General features: G+C 41.3%; 2 protein-coding genes across 9 annotated transcripts; one reads left to right on the top strand and one right to left on the bottom strand.

Annotated features, from left to right (window-relative positions):
- The first annotated feature begins 732 nt into the window (after positions 1-732).
- LOC116213858 (pectate lyase-like) lies at positions 733-3,229 on the top strand. Its single transcript, XM_031548960.1, has 4 exons — positions 733-1,079; positions 1,183-1,834; positions 2,099-2,341; positions 2,784-3,229. The coding sequence occupies exons 1-4, from the start codon at positions 877-879 to the stop codon at positions 3,000-3,002; spliced, it is 1,317 nt and encodes a 438-aa protein (XP_031404820.1). The 5' UTR covers positions 733-876; the 3' UTR covers positions 3,003-3,229.
- On the bottom strand, positions 1,865-11,244 carry LOC116213857 (isochorismate synthase 1, chloroplastic). Of its 8 annotated transcripts, none has more exons than XR_004158133.1 (16): positions 10,911-11,244; positions 9,621-10,276; positions 9,299-9,496; positions 6,949-7,220; positions 6,529-6,763; positions 6,275-6,421; positions 6,058-6,132; positions 5,899-5,967; positions 5,174-5,292; positions 4,987-5,044; positions 4,325-4,435; positions 4,147-4,231; positions 3,903-4,000; positions 3,536-3,703; positions 3,360-3,432; positions 1,865-2,434 (listed from the first exon to the last, which is right to left on the bottom strand). XR_004158133.1 is itself a non-coding variant. In XM_031548956.1 (16 exons), exons 2-15 carry the CDS (start codon positions 9,942-9,944, stop codon positions 3,394-3,396), a joined length of 1,923 nt encoding a protein of 640 aa, XP_031404816.1. In that variant the 5' UTR covers positions 9,945-10,276; positions 10,937-11,244; the 3' UTR covers positions 1,865-2,434; positions 3,360-3,393. The 8 variants fall into 8 exon arrangements, 5 of the variants coding, with proteins under 5 accessions (XP_031404816.1, XP_031404817.1, XP_031404815.1 ...); XM_031548956.1 differs by having other exon boundaries at positions 3,611-3,703; positions 10,937-11,244; XM_031548957.1 differs by having other exon boundaries at positions 3,611-3,703; positions 9,621-10,056.
- Positions 11,245-11,784: the final 540 nt, after the last annotated feature.

Below are 11,784 nucleotides of genomic sequence, written 5' to 3' on the forward strand. Positions count from 1 at the left end.
CTTAAAGATATAAATACATACCCTTGGAAAAGTTATTTTAGGAATAGAATAGAACATATGCTCTCTCTTATCTTTCTTTTCTTATTGTCATGGCCATTTTAGATTGGATGAGATATAACTACAAAGCTTTACCACATGAGCAGGTCCATTAAGAATCAACCTGAATTGCCTTGTTAAACAGAGGAGTGGATTGGACTCGGTTCACAAAAAAATTGTATCACTATTAGTTTTGGATTGGACTCTTTGCAAACAATGTAAAGAGTTACGGATAATAGTCCAATCGTTATTAGTATGATTATCGGAATCAATGCAGATGTCTATGTTGGTGAAATCGAATGGCCATATGTAATGCTTACTATGCATGAGAAAAGCATTGAGTTCAAATGTTTAGGATTTGCAAAATCACAGAGGAAGCGTAAAACCTTGAAGCTACATTTATCAATAATGATGTAATAAATTAGGTTTTAATTGGCTCAATTGGAATATCATCGTTATACCGAATACACGTAGAAAATGGACATAATTTAAAAATAAAATGAGAATAAGAGGAGGAAATTAAAGTGACAGTTAATTTTGGTAATTTGTGGAATGAATTTAATTTTCTAAATCTAATTAAGGTTAAAAAAAAGGAGTTGTGGTAAATTTGAAGGGGCTCTCCACTCTTCCCTCCCGACTTCTCATCCTCGTTACTTTGCTCCATTTAGATTTTTCCCTTCTCCTATATATAATTAATGAAAATTAGTAGAATTTATTATATTTCCAAACTTTTTAATCCCTTCACGTAGTTAAAGAAGGGGAAATAAGAAGTTTGGAGACTTGTTAAAAAAAAATAAAAAAGCAGACTAGCTTCGGCCAAAACTCGAAATTAAGAGATCGATGTTTCGAATGGAGGCCATTGATAGTCGAGTCGCATTATTTTGTTTCGCTCTTGCTGTACTGATTCCGGTCCTCAGAGCTAACATTGCAGAATTTGATGAGGTGTGGCAGAAGAGAGCCGAGCAAGCCAAGAAGGGCTTCCTCGAGGCGTATCATCCCAATCCCGAAGAGGTCACTGTAGAATTTAACAAGCATGTAACCAGGCACGTCATCCTATGATGAACCGACTTTACGAATGAATGCAAACTAGTTTTAAGCGTTACGCTTAACGATTAGCAGTATTAATTGTGTAATCGTGGTATTTAGGGACCCAGAAGGCAATAGCACAAGGAGGAGCCTGCGAAAATCGCTTGGTGGGCCTTGCTTGGCCACAAACCCGATTGACCGGTGCTGGAGATGCCAGCCAGACTGGGCCAACAACAGGAAGAGGTTGGCTGAATGTGTTCTCGGGTTTGGCCGCAAGACCACCGGAGGCAAGGATGGGAAGTTCTACGTGGTGACAGACCCATCAGATGATGACCTGTTGGACCCTAAGCCGGGTACCTTGCGATACGGTGTGATCCAGCCTGAACCACTCTGGATCATCTTTGCCCGTGACATGATCATCCGGCTCAGCCAAGAGCTCCTCGTGACCAGTAACAAGACAATTGACGGGCGAGGCTTTAACGTGCGTATCATGAAAGGGGCACAGATCACGCTCCAGTTCGTGAACAATGTTATCATCCACGGCCTCCACATTCACGACATCAACCCTGGGAATGGTGGGCTGATCAGGGATTCAGTGGATCATTTTGGATTACGAACACGGAGTGATGGTGATGGCATCTCGATTTTCGGGTCGAGGAATATCTGGATCGATCATATATCCATGTCGCACTGCTACGATGGACTGATCGACGCCATTGAGGCTTCCACAGCCATTACCATCTCCAACTGCCACTTTACAAATCACAACGAGGTAATCTTACTGCTGAAAGTACACACTAACTTGCAGGAATGAAACCGAGTCCATGAGAGACTCGCAAAGCGACTCGTAGGATTATGCACTATAGTATCATGTCCGATAGTTTCGCTATAATTTTCACCATCACCCCATTTATGGCAGAGCCCGAATGTAACAGACATAACAATAAATTTAAATAAAAAAAAACACGGGGAAACTATACAATAATATGAGGCATGGAGAAAGGAAGATGATCAAACCACGGACTAATATATGCAGGTGATGTTGTTTGGGGGAAGTGACAGCTACTCGGACGATACAAAGATGCAGATAACCGTAGCTTTTAACCACTTTGGGCAAGGATTGGTGCAGAGGATGCCTAGGTGCCGATATGGTTTTATTCACGTCGTCAACAATGATTACACTCACTGGCTTATGTATGCAATTGGGGGCTCCCAGCACCCGACAATTCTCAGCCAGGGTAACCGGTTCATCGCCCCTCCAAATGCTGCTTGTAAAGAGGTACAACTACTCTTATTCAGAAACTGTCTTCACCAAACCAAACAGTTTTATTCAAGGCCATCTTTGACGTATAAACCTATCTCAAGAGTCCTCCTGTACATGCAAAACCGGGATACAGAATGGTTGAGAATAAAAGACCAGACATCTCATGCTTGTACTAGCCAGCAAGCACACAAACAAAATTCTCTTTTTCCTTAGGATGCTTTTCTGGAAAAGATAAGTTTTCATGCTTTGTTCGAAAAATATATCATTAAAGACAATCAGACCACTTATTACTTACGATGTTTTTTTGGAAAAGATAAGTTTTCATGCATTTTTCGAAAAATATATCATTAAAGACAATCAGACCACTTATTACTGCATTTTGTGTGTCATTCAACAAAAGCACCAACCACTTGATTAATGATATCGATGATTTAGTCTGCTTTGCTTTGGTGTCAAGGTGACGAAGAGAGACTACGCAGAAGAGAGTGAATGGAAGTCATGGGCATGGAGATCGGAGAATGATTTGCTGATGAATGGGGCCTTCTTTGTTCAATCCGGAAGCCCCATTAAAAATCTTAACAAGAAGGACGTGATTAAAGCAAAGCCTGGGACTTTTGTGACCCGGCTCACCAGGTTTGCCGGTGCCCTCAACTGCGAAGTGAACAAGCCATGCTAATAAAGTACAACTATGCATATGTACCCAATGAACCCTGTTTTACAACAGAGGTTTGACAAATAGGTATTAGTACAGTAGATCGCGACTGCTCTTGGCGTTTATGCCTCCCAGTTAGGCAAGTCTTGTTCGAATGGAGATGGCATATGACATAGGGAGATTCAGATGTACAATTTACCCAGCCAATGATATGTTGTCAATGTTATTGGAAAAATTGTTTCTTCCATATTTTTTTTGGGTGATTTTTCTCATAGATGAATGGGTGAATGCCTCAACAGACCTCCCTTAGCAACAAAGAGAATAAAAGGAGACTGAGATTCTATTTCAATGCTGTAGGACAAGGTCTTTGCAGATACTAACCTTGCCAAGTAGCACGTCACAAGCAATCATATTCTCATTCCACAGCCACCTCTTGTTTCAGGTAATTTGTGAACTGCAAGAAAGAATGAAATCCAAAATTTGTATAGCTAAGTATTCATGCAAAGATTACAAACGAAGTGAGGATGAACCCTTATTGAATTTTCTTAATTCATCACCACATCAAACAGGCAGCATAACAGTTCCATGAGGAACAAACTTCAACGCAGGCATCGGGAAATCTTTCTACAGACCTGAGACGTCTTCATTTCCAATTCCTTCCACTCTAGAGAAGGATCACTTCCTTCCACTATTCCCGTCCCAGCATAAAAGAATGCTTTACCACCCTGGAACCCAAAATGAAGAGCAAAAAAAAGATGAGTGATTCCTTATATCAATTAAGACAATAAATGAAGATAACAGGTTCTCTAATCCTGAAGGGCAAAACTGTTTTGAGAAAGCTTCTTTGAGTTTAGCCAGTGAGAGACATGAATGCCATTTCAAGAAGAAGTTATTTTCTATAAGGCATCGATCAACTTGGCTCACCTTTTCTATTAATGCTGACCTAATTCCAACTGCAAACTCACTTCCTCCTCCTCCAAACCAGCCAACAGGTCCAGCATACATTCCTCGGTCAAATGCCTCTGATTGACACCAGGCAAGCATGGCAGACTGATCACTTCATAATAATGGCATATAAGTTGGCGATGCCCCACAACAGTAAGTGTCAATGTTACCCCCACTTTTATGGAACAAAATAAAGAACTCTAGAATCACTAAATTCATTTACCAGTTTCAGCTATAAAATCCCTTGCATCTTCCATCGGAGATCCACAAACCGCTGGAGTTGGGTGGAGAGAAGACAGTACAGCATACTGGAAAGGAACAACATAGTAACTATCTTTCCGAGCAGCTAGATTTCAGGCATCTAATTAAATAAGTCTGCAGAGAGAGTTCGAATTTATTACCTCATCATCTTCACTTCTTAACCTGCCAGCAATCAAGGCATTTAGGTGCTGGACTCTTGGTAATTTCCGGACTGTCAACTCTGGTTCCACAACAACCCCATCGCATACAGCCTGTAAAAGCAATTTAGGCAAATAACAAGTAACACCCATAAGTCAAAAGTGAAGTCATTGAGCCACTTTTCACGAGGTTGATATCCTCTCTCTGACAAAAAAGTGTGAAGATGTCAGGTTGTAATACAGAGTTGGAGGGGAGAATACTTTTAAATCGAAAACGATTTGGTTTATGTTTTAACCGGATAAGTAAATAGTGTCCACAGTTCTTGACACAATGGGCAGTATTTCACATACATTATTGGTAATCGCAGACCATAGACCAGCTATTCCATCAAAACTAAACCACTTCCTGGATATGTACAAGAACTAGCGATCTTCATAGGGAGAAGGCTATTAAGAAGTGAGAGGAACTTTTATGTATATCCGCTTATCCCTCTCCCCCTCGCCCAGGTCACATCTTGCGGAGGATCTTGACTCTAGTGATGCCATGGCACCACTCGTTCTGATTAGATCAATAATTTTATCCATGGATACGATATATATGCTTGCTCTAGCCTTGGCAAAAATAGGACTTGCATATAGCATATCGACACCGCAAGCAGACTTACCTTTAGTTTGTCTCTTATGCCATCTCGTACTATGCTGAATTCAAGAATGTCTTTGGGACTGAAAAGAAAAACAGCAATTGAGAAAGGAAAAACAGGGAGTAAGAGAAGACGTTAAATCTCATCCGAGCATCTAGTGCGCAGCAATATCTGCCTTGACTTGATGTTGAATGGGAGATAAAAGATGAACCTTGTTAATAATTCTTGTTCAATTTGAAGATCTAGAGCTTTTGTTGCACCTCTAGCGCGAGTTGCGGCCAAAGCCTCACTGCTAATGCTAAGCCCGCTTCTACGAAATAGTTGTTCTGGCTATTCACCAAAAACGTTTCCAGTCAGCAAAGTAAAGAAAAGAAAGACTTACTTTGAAAAATGACTTCTGAGAAAGATTTTGCTTTTCATTTAGATATATAGGCAAAAGGTCCAAACATTGATATGGGGCAAGGCAGCACGTAGAAGAAGGAAAAACACCATTTATAAGTTACAAATAGAACATTGACTAGAAAGTAAAAGAGCCATCATATGGAAAAAGAAAAGCAAGGGAACCAGGAATTTCGCTCCTTGATGAAGGTGAATGACACAGAAAGATGCATTAGCAAATACTATCATTATCAGAAACTCTCCACACATTCAGAAGCACTAGAGAACGAGTATATTGCCTGAAGAACATGGTCTATCATATCTTCATTTAGCAAATATGAAGTATGAACATGGTCTATAAAACTGCACACCTAAAAATAAAAAATCTGAGATTCAGCAGTCCTACCAATCTGAACCATTCTACTTCCAATAAATATTCGGCGAAGCACACATTGTTGGTTCTTTAGACAACATTTTCCAGAACAAAATAGAGGACTGTCATTAATCGTTAAGAAAGCATAACTTTAGTTGAACGGGAAGTCATGCAACAGTCGTTACCGTGTTTCCAATAAATGCTGGAGCATTGGGTGGCTGAAAACAGAATTGGTAGGAATCTTTCCCTTCTGACTGCAAGTTTCAATCTAATATAAGAACCCAATCAAGTACCTGATATTCCCATTCTAGAGGGTGGAATAAAAGGCGGTTTAAAAGGAATACCTGCAAGCAAGCTAGCAATGTTACAGGATCCAGATCAGTATCAGTGACAAATTTGCTGCTCCGTGCAAGCACAACCTGCTTATGAAAATATAATTCATCAAAAGAGCAAATGGGTCGGAAATCAAAATGCAAATGAGCTGCTCTACGTGATATGATTCCGCAATCAAAGCCGTGCTACACAATCTAGATTCTGAAGTGACTTGTAGATTTCTCATGCCTTAGTGATTGGAGAATCATCTCGACGAATAGAGTGCAAAACTTTGTTCACTGCAAGCTCCCAGTTTGTCTTATCAGGACAATGACTATTGCTTAGAATAGATGCTCTAGGGAGTTGCCTCTTCAGCTTTCCAACAAGCGATGATACCTGCAAACGATCAGAAATCCCAACAGATCACTCTAACACGGTAACACCTAAACCCTCATCTCAACTACACTAATCGTTCGGTACGGTTCCAAATATAGTGCACGGACCTTGCGCATCACCGCTTCAAGTGAATCGATGGCATTCTCCCATGTCCATGAAAGAGAAGCATCCCACGCAATAGTTGTCGCGAGAACAGACCCTTCTTCGAGCTCATCAAACTCAACCTGAGGGACTACGAAGTAGAAACAACCAAAGGGCTCCCATTCCGGTGATAGGTTCGACCTCGCATCGAAGCGGATCGCGCCGTAAGCACGAATCAGAGGAGAATCCATGGAGAGGAACCTGGATTCAAATGAACGGAATTTAAGATACTGCCGCAAATGATCACTCCCAGTCCCAGCATGCTCACAGTCCGTTGAAATTCAATCTCAGTCGCTGATCAGCAAGCTGATTGAAGAGAATATAGAAAGAGAGAGTGCACAGGAATGAATGAAGCCAAAGATGATCTACGGAGAGGCGGCTTTTACCTTCTGATGGACGACCAGTCGTGGAAGGAGAAGGGGCGGAGATGGCGGAAGAAGACGGCGGAGCCGATGCCGGCGACGCTGACAAGCTTGTTAGCGGCGGAGCTGCGGCCATCTCCGTTGCCGTTGCCGTTGCCGTTGCCATTGAGGGACTCAAGGAGGAGATCGGAGCTGCTCCGGATGCGAGAGCTCCGGCGGGAGAAGTAGCAGCGGGGTAGGTGAGGGTCCTGAGAGTGGAGCCAGTCGATCGATTCGATTTTCCCTTGAATTGGCACCTTTTTTCCCCAATGATAATAATTAAAAAAATATAGATAAATAAATATTTACCATCAGTAAAAAAAAAATTATAAAGATAAATTTGTTCACTTTTCCTCATAATTCTTTTTAACTCTTTAATTGTAATTTTCTTTTTTTGACTTGAATATCATTTTTCTCATTTTTTAAAAATAAAAATAAACATCAAGCTTATTTATTTATTTATTTATTTTTATGACCGCCTCAAATTTATTTTCAAGCTTATTTTCATGTTTTACTGACCATATCTATCGTGCATTTATCAACGTGGAAAAGTCGGTAGAGCGGAGACTACAATTACTGCTCGTCGATAGGCTAATTGGATCACAACTGTCTATGATGACTTTTTTTAGATTTTTATATTGACAATAACATAACGCGAGATATCTAAAATTTTATCAGATGTGATTATCAAGATAACATTTTAGAATTTAAGATTAGATGATGAAGTCAACTAGGATGTTGCCCGCCCGTGCAGCTAAATATGGAAATAAAATACTTATAAATAATAAAAAATACACAAAAAAAAAATTCAGAGTCTTCTAGTGATTAACAAAGGAAAAAATTATATATTACCCATAAAAAAGGAAAAAATATATACACACTTTTGGAAACGTTAATATTAATATATTATATTCTTGTCACATAGTTCACATGCGAATGTTATTTTTTATAATGGATTTATTTGGGCTTCATGACACGACAACTTCATCAGGAAATCCAAGTTACGTTTTTTAATAATGGTTCTGTTTTTAATAATAAACCAATACTTATAATAAACACTGAGATATTTTGCTGCTGATCATCTGACCAAAATCCTAAAATAAGAAGCAGGCCTTACAAAGTTAGTCCCTATTTGTGATCGATCTGACGCAGTCGATTGACATTCATTCCTAAATGCGTCGTAGATGTGATTAATTTTCATCCTTTCGATAACCTAACAATGACCAAACCCGTAGACTCACCGGGTTAATTACCCTCATTTATTAAAGTTTATCCACATGAGGTGTGACATCAATGCAAAAATACCAGACGCCAAGTACTTGAACTAAATCTAAACTTATTAACGTGAATTGATTCAAGAAGTTTCGACACATATTTTCCTTAAACAAAATTCTAAGTTTGATTGGCTCGAATATGATTTAATCGGCATCCAACAAGTTTCCAACTATTAATTGGTGCATACCGGGGAAAAAAAATCCAAAACAACCAGAAGAGGTTGGCATAAAGTGAAATTAGTGACAAGTGGGATTTGGTCAATTTCTCATTTGTTGGAGCCAACAATTACAAATGGGCTCCTACATCTATTTAATTTTGGACAGTCGTTGAGAAAATGAAATGTTCGGTGGTCCTATATATCCCATGACACCACCTAGCGTAAGAATTGTAAATAGTATTGATTTATAATACGAACGATCGAATTTAATTAGGATTTTGTTAGCATAAATATTGTAGGATGTGGAAAGATTTCGATGGTTTCTTCTCGTCAAATCTTTATTATATAATGAATGTGCATATAAGATTGTCGAGATGGATCTCTAGAAGTAGAACCAAGTACGGTCTAAGACAGCAGCTAAACTCTAGATTGAGAGCAATCAAAGATGAAGATATTATGGAAAGCGAGGGCTAAAGTTTGTTTAATCACGGTGTTTGAAAACAACTACAAAGCATATACCGTGGCCCGTGTCAAGTTGACATCTAAGCGACGCGTTGACAAGTTTGAGACTATATCAACTGGGTACGGTACGATGCCGATCCCGCCAATGTGGAAGGCGATTTCGAAGCAAATTTTTAACGAACTTCGTAATGATTAGAGCGGCCGCGGAGAAAGACATCCTCACGGGCGCATTAACTGCTTGCAGTTAAAAACACGTAGACATGCCCATATAATTGTGCACATTCTCTTATCTTAATCGCCAGCTAGCGCTTCATCTTTCGCTTCAGAACGTAGTAGTTTGGAGCTTGTTAATTATGGGCCGTGACAAAATCAGCATGAGGAACTGGCCATGGATGTGGTATTGAATACGATAAATTATATATGGTGCAGAGAGAGACTTGCCTGGAGGCGGATGATGCCGGAAGAGGTGTCCGGTGGGTTGGCTCTGAGGGAGGCGATGGCTGCGCCAAGATGGTCCATGGCTGAGGATGGGGTTGACGCCACTTGCAACGTACGGGTCTCGGCGATGCCGATCGGAGACCTCGGGTCGCAGTCACACCCATTCATCGACATGGAGATGGAGCGTCGCGTCCGATGTTTCTGCCCAGAAAAACAAGCCAAAAAATGAGTGAATACCAAACACCTGCAGCATTTATGCATGATACCATATACGTGATCTGAGCTACGAGATGATGAAGTGATCAAGTTGTCATTGTGGTCTTACATGAGAGAGTATCCGAAGGGTGGTGGGACGCATGGAGGGGGTAACAAATGCGGAAGAGAGGCCGTGTTTGGGAGGCTGTGAGGCGGAGAAGAGCGGGCACCAGCGAACTCCGGCGATTGCAGTGGCCATGAGAGAGCAGCAGAGAGCTTGGAGAGAGCTAATGCAATGTGCTGTTGAAGCAATTGGTGTTGATCGGGCAGCTGATATAAATAAATACATGATGCGACCTAGGAATGAGGGGAGGCATAATGGCATGGAGATTGCCCGAACTTGAGGATAACCACGTAAATAATTAGGTTTCCACACTTCGTCAAGAAAAGACATCGATACCCCCTGCTTCTTCCCGCCCGAACGTCGCCGTCACGGTGAGTCCGACCTGCGATGATGGGAGCAGCTCATGCCGTAGGCCGTTTGGGTCTCACCATTGCTTCTTCGGCTGGACCACGAGAACACAGTGCAGTTGGAACTACTTTTAGCTGCATGTGCAAACTATTGAGGTTCGATTGCTGCAGGCCCCGGTCACAAAATGGATGTATGACGCGGTTGACAATAGTTAATATCCAAACCGCGTGCCATATCATACTTCACGCAGGATCCGATTGCCGGTCGAAACAGTTCTATATAAGAAATGGTGTGCCATGATGGAGCGGTTACGCCTATTCGATAATCGAGAAAACATCGTTAAGCTCGACATATATTTATCGGTTTGCCTTTTCGTATTTCGCTGCCCTAAAACAAGCACCGTCCTTAGCGCTAGCTGGCCTCTGTGGCCATGCAACATGCTATGCAATTTTCGCGTTAACCATGCAAAACATAAAATTATATGCAGTGTGTCCAGAGAAGAAAGCATCAAAATCTCTTGCCCCGACTTGCACGGTTCACTCAGGATATTCAGCGCATGTTATATAATATTCAAGCACAAAGTTCCAATCCGCGTCCAGCAAATATCACGACTACTTCATGTAGCGGAAAGGTATGAGGATTGGGAGTCGTGATGCGCGACAAATCGATGCCGAAAATGAAATCTTTGTTGTGACTTCTTATGTACGCACAAAATGTTTGTGGACGGGGTGCAAAGAAATATCATAGAGTGAGCGGTAACTGTCAGAAATGAACATAAACAAACGGTTGGGAAGGTTTTTGGTCCAAACCAAAAATCAAACCGATGAATCCGGTTTTCCCAGACCGAACCGGTTTTACTCTTGAAGCCTTATAGTAAGTATTATTGAAGCAATCAAGAAGATAATGCTAAAGATAAGGCTTCAAAAGAATGCAACATCATTGACTTACAGTTAACGTGGAGAGTGGGCACGCACCAGGGCCGGTCGAGCCCGAAAGGCGGAGAACGTCTGATAGTGTGCCCGAGCTGAGACTTGGAGGTGGGAACTTGGTGCTGGTACAAGAGAGCTGATATTAACCAAGAGAGGAGAGAGTCGAGAGGCCGAACCGAGAGCCAGCCGGGAAGGCTGTGATGCCAGGAATACCGAGAGAGCCGAAGAGGCTGGGTGCCGAAGTGGGGGAGGGGGCCTCCGTCCCTCTCGATGTTGAGCCACAGAGACTCACAATGCCGTGTTCTATGTTCATTCATTGAGATGTGGCGTTGATGGAATCCAAGTGAAGAGTGGGAAGGGATAGCGTTTTTGGGATTTTCATTTTTTTTTTTCCTATTTTCTGTTTTCCGTTTTTCAGTTTTTTTTCTTTATGGGCTGGGCCTCAGTTTGGGTTTGGAAATTGCCTTTTGGGGGCAGGCCCAGGCATTAAAACCGCTCGGGTTCGGGTTTCTCCGGTTTTAATATAATCTCGTAAACCGAGACCGAGACGACCACATTCTCGTACAGGAAACCAAATCGATATATCAAGAGAATTGGCGTCCGTTTTAACGATTTAATTGGCTTTGAAAGAAGGGGGGGGGGAGACATTTAAAATAATAATAAAATCTTAAAATTAAAAAATTCTCTCAATAAATTAAATAAATTCTTTAGAATTATCACCGAATGACTATAACTTCGTTGACTTCCTTGTAAAGCCATGCAACACTGATCTAAATTGGAGTTTGATTGGTGCAAATTCTATCTGGGGGGTCAATTTCAAGCAAAAACGAATATGCATTGAAACAAATAAATAATAACTAAGCGTTAGTCCGCGCGTTATGAGCCTCGCGTAC

This window comes from Punica granatum, chromosome 7, assembly GCF_007655135.1.
Source record: "Punica granatum isolate Tunisia-2019 chromosome 7, ASM765513v2, whole genome shotgun sequence".
Lineage (NCBI taxonomy): Eukaryota > Viridiplantae > Streptophyta > Magnoliopsida > Myrtales > Lythraceae > Punica > Punica granatum.

Excerpts from the sequence above, each read along its gene's own strand:
- LOC116213858 (XM_031548960.1), top strand. The coding sequence starts at position 877 with ATGTTTCGAATGGAGGCCATTGATAGTCGAGTCGCATTATTTTGTTTC. Across the intron at positions 1,080-1,182 it reads TTTAACAAGCATGTAACCAG|GGACCCAGAAGGCAATAGCA; the intron begins GCACGTCATCCT and ends CGTGGTATTTAG. Across the intron at positions 2,342-2,783 it reads CAAATGCTGCTTGTAAAGAG|GTGACGAAGAGAGACTACGC; the intron begins GTACAACTACTC and ends TTTGGTGTCAAG.
- LOC116213857 (XM_031548956.1), bottom strand. The coding sequence starts at position 9,944 with ATGTCTTTTCTTGACGAAGTGTGGAAACCTAATTATTTACGTGGTTAT. Across the intron at positions 4,436-4,986 it reads GCATAAGAGACAAACTAAAG|GCTGTATGCGATGGGGTTGT; the intron begins GTAAGTCTGCTT and ends TTGCTTTTACAG. Across the intron at positions 3,704-3,902 it reads GGTCAGCATTAATAGAAAAG|GGTGGTAAAGCATTCTTTTA; the intron begins GTGAGCCAAGTT and ends TTTGGGTTCCAG.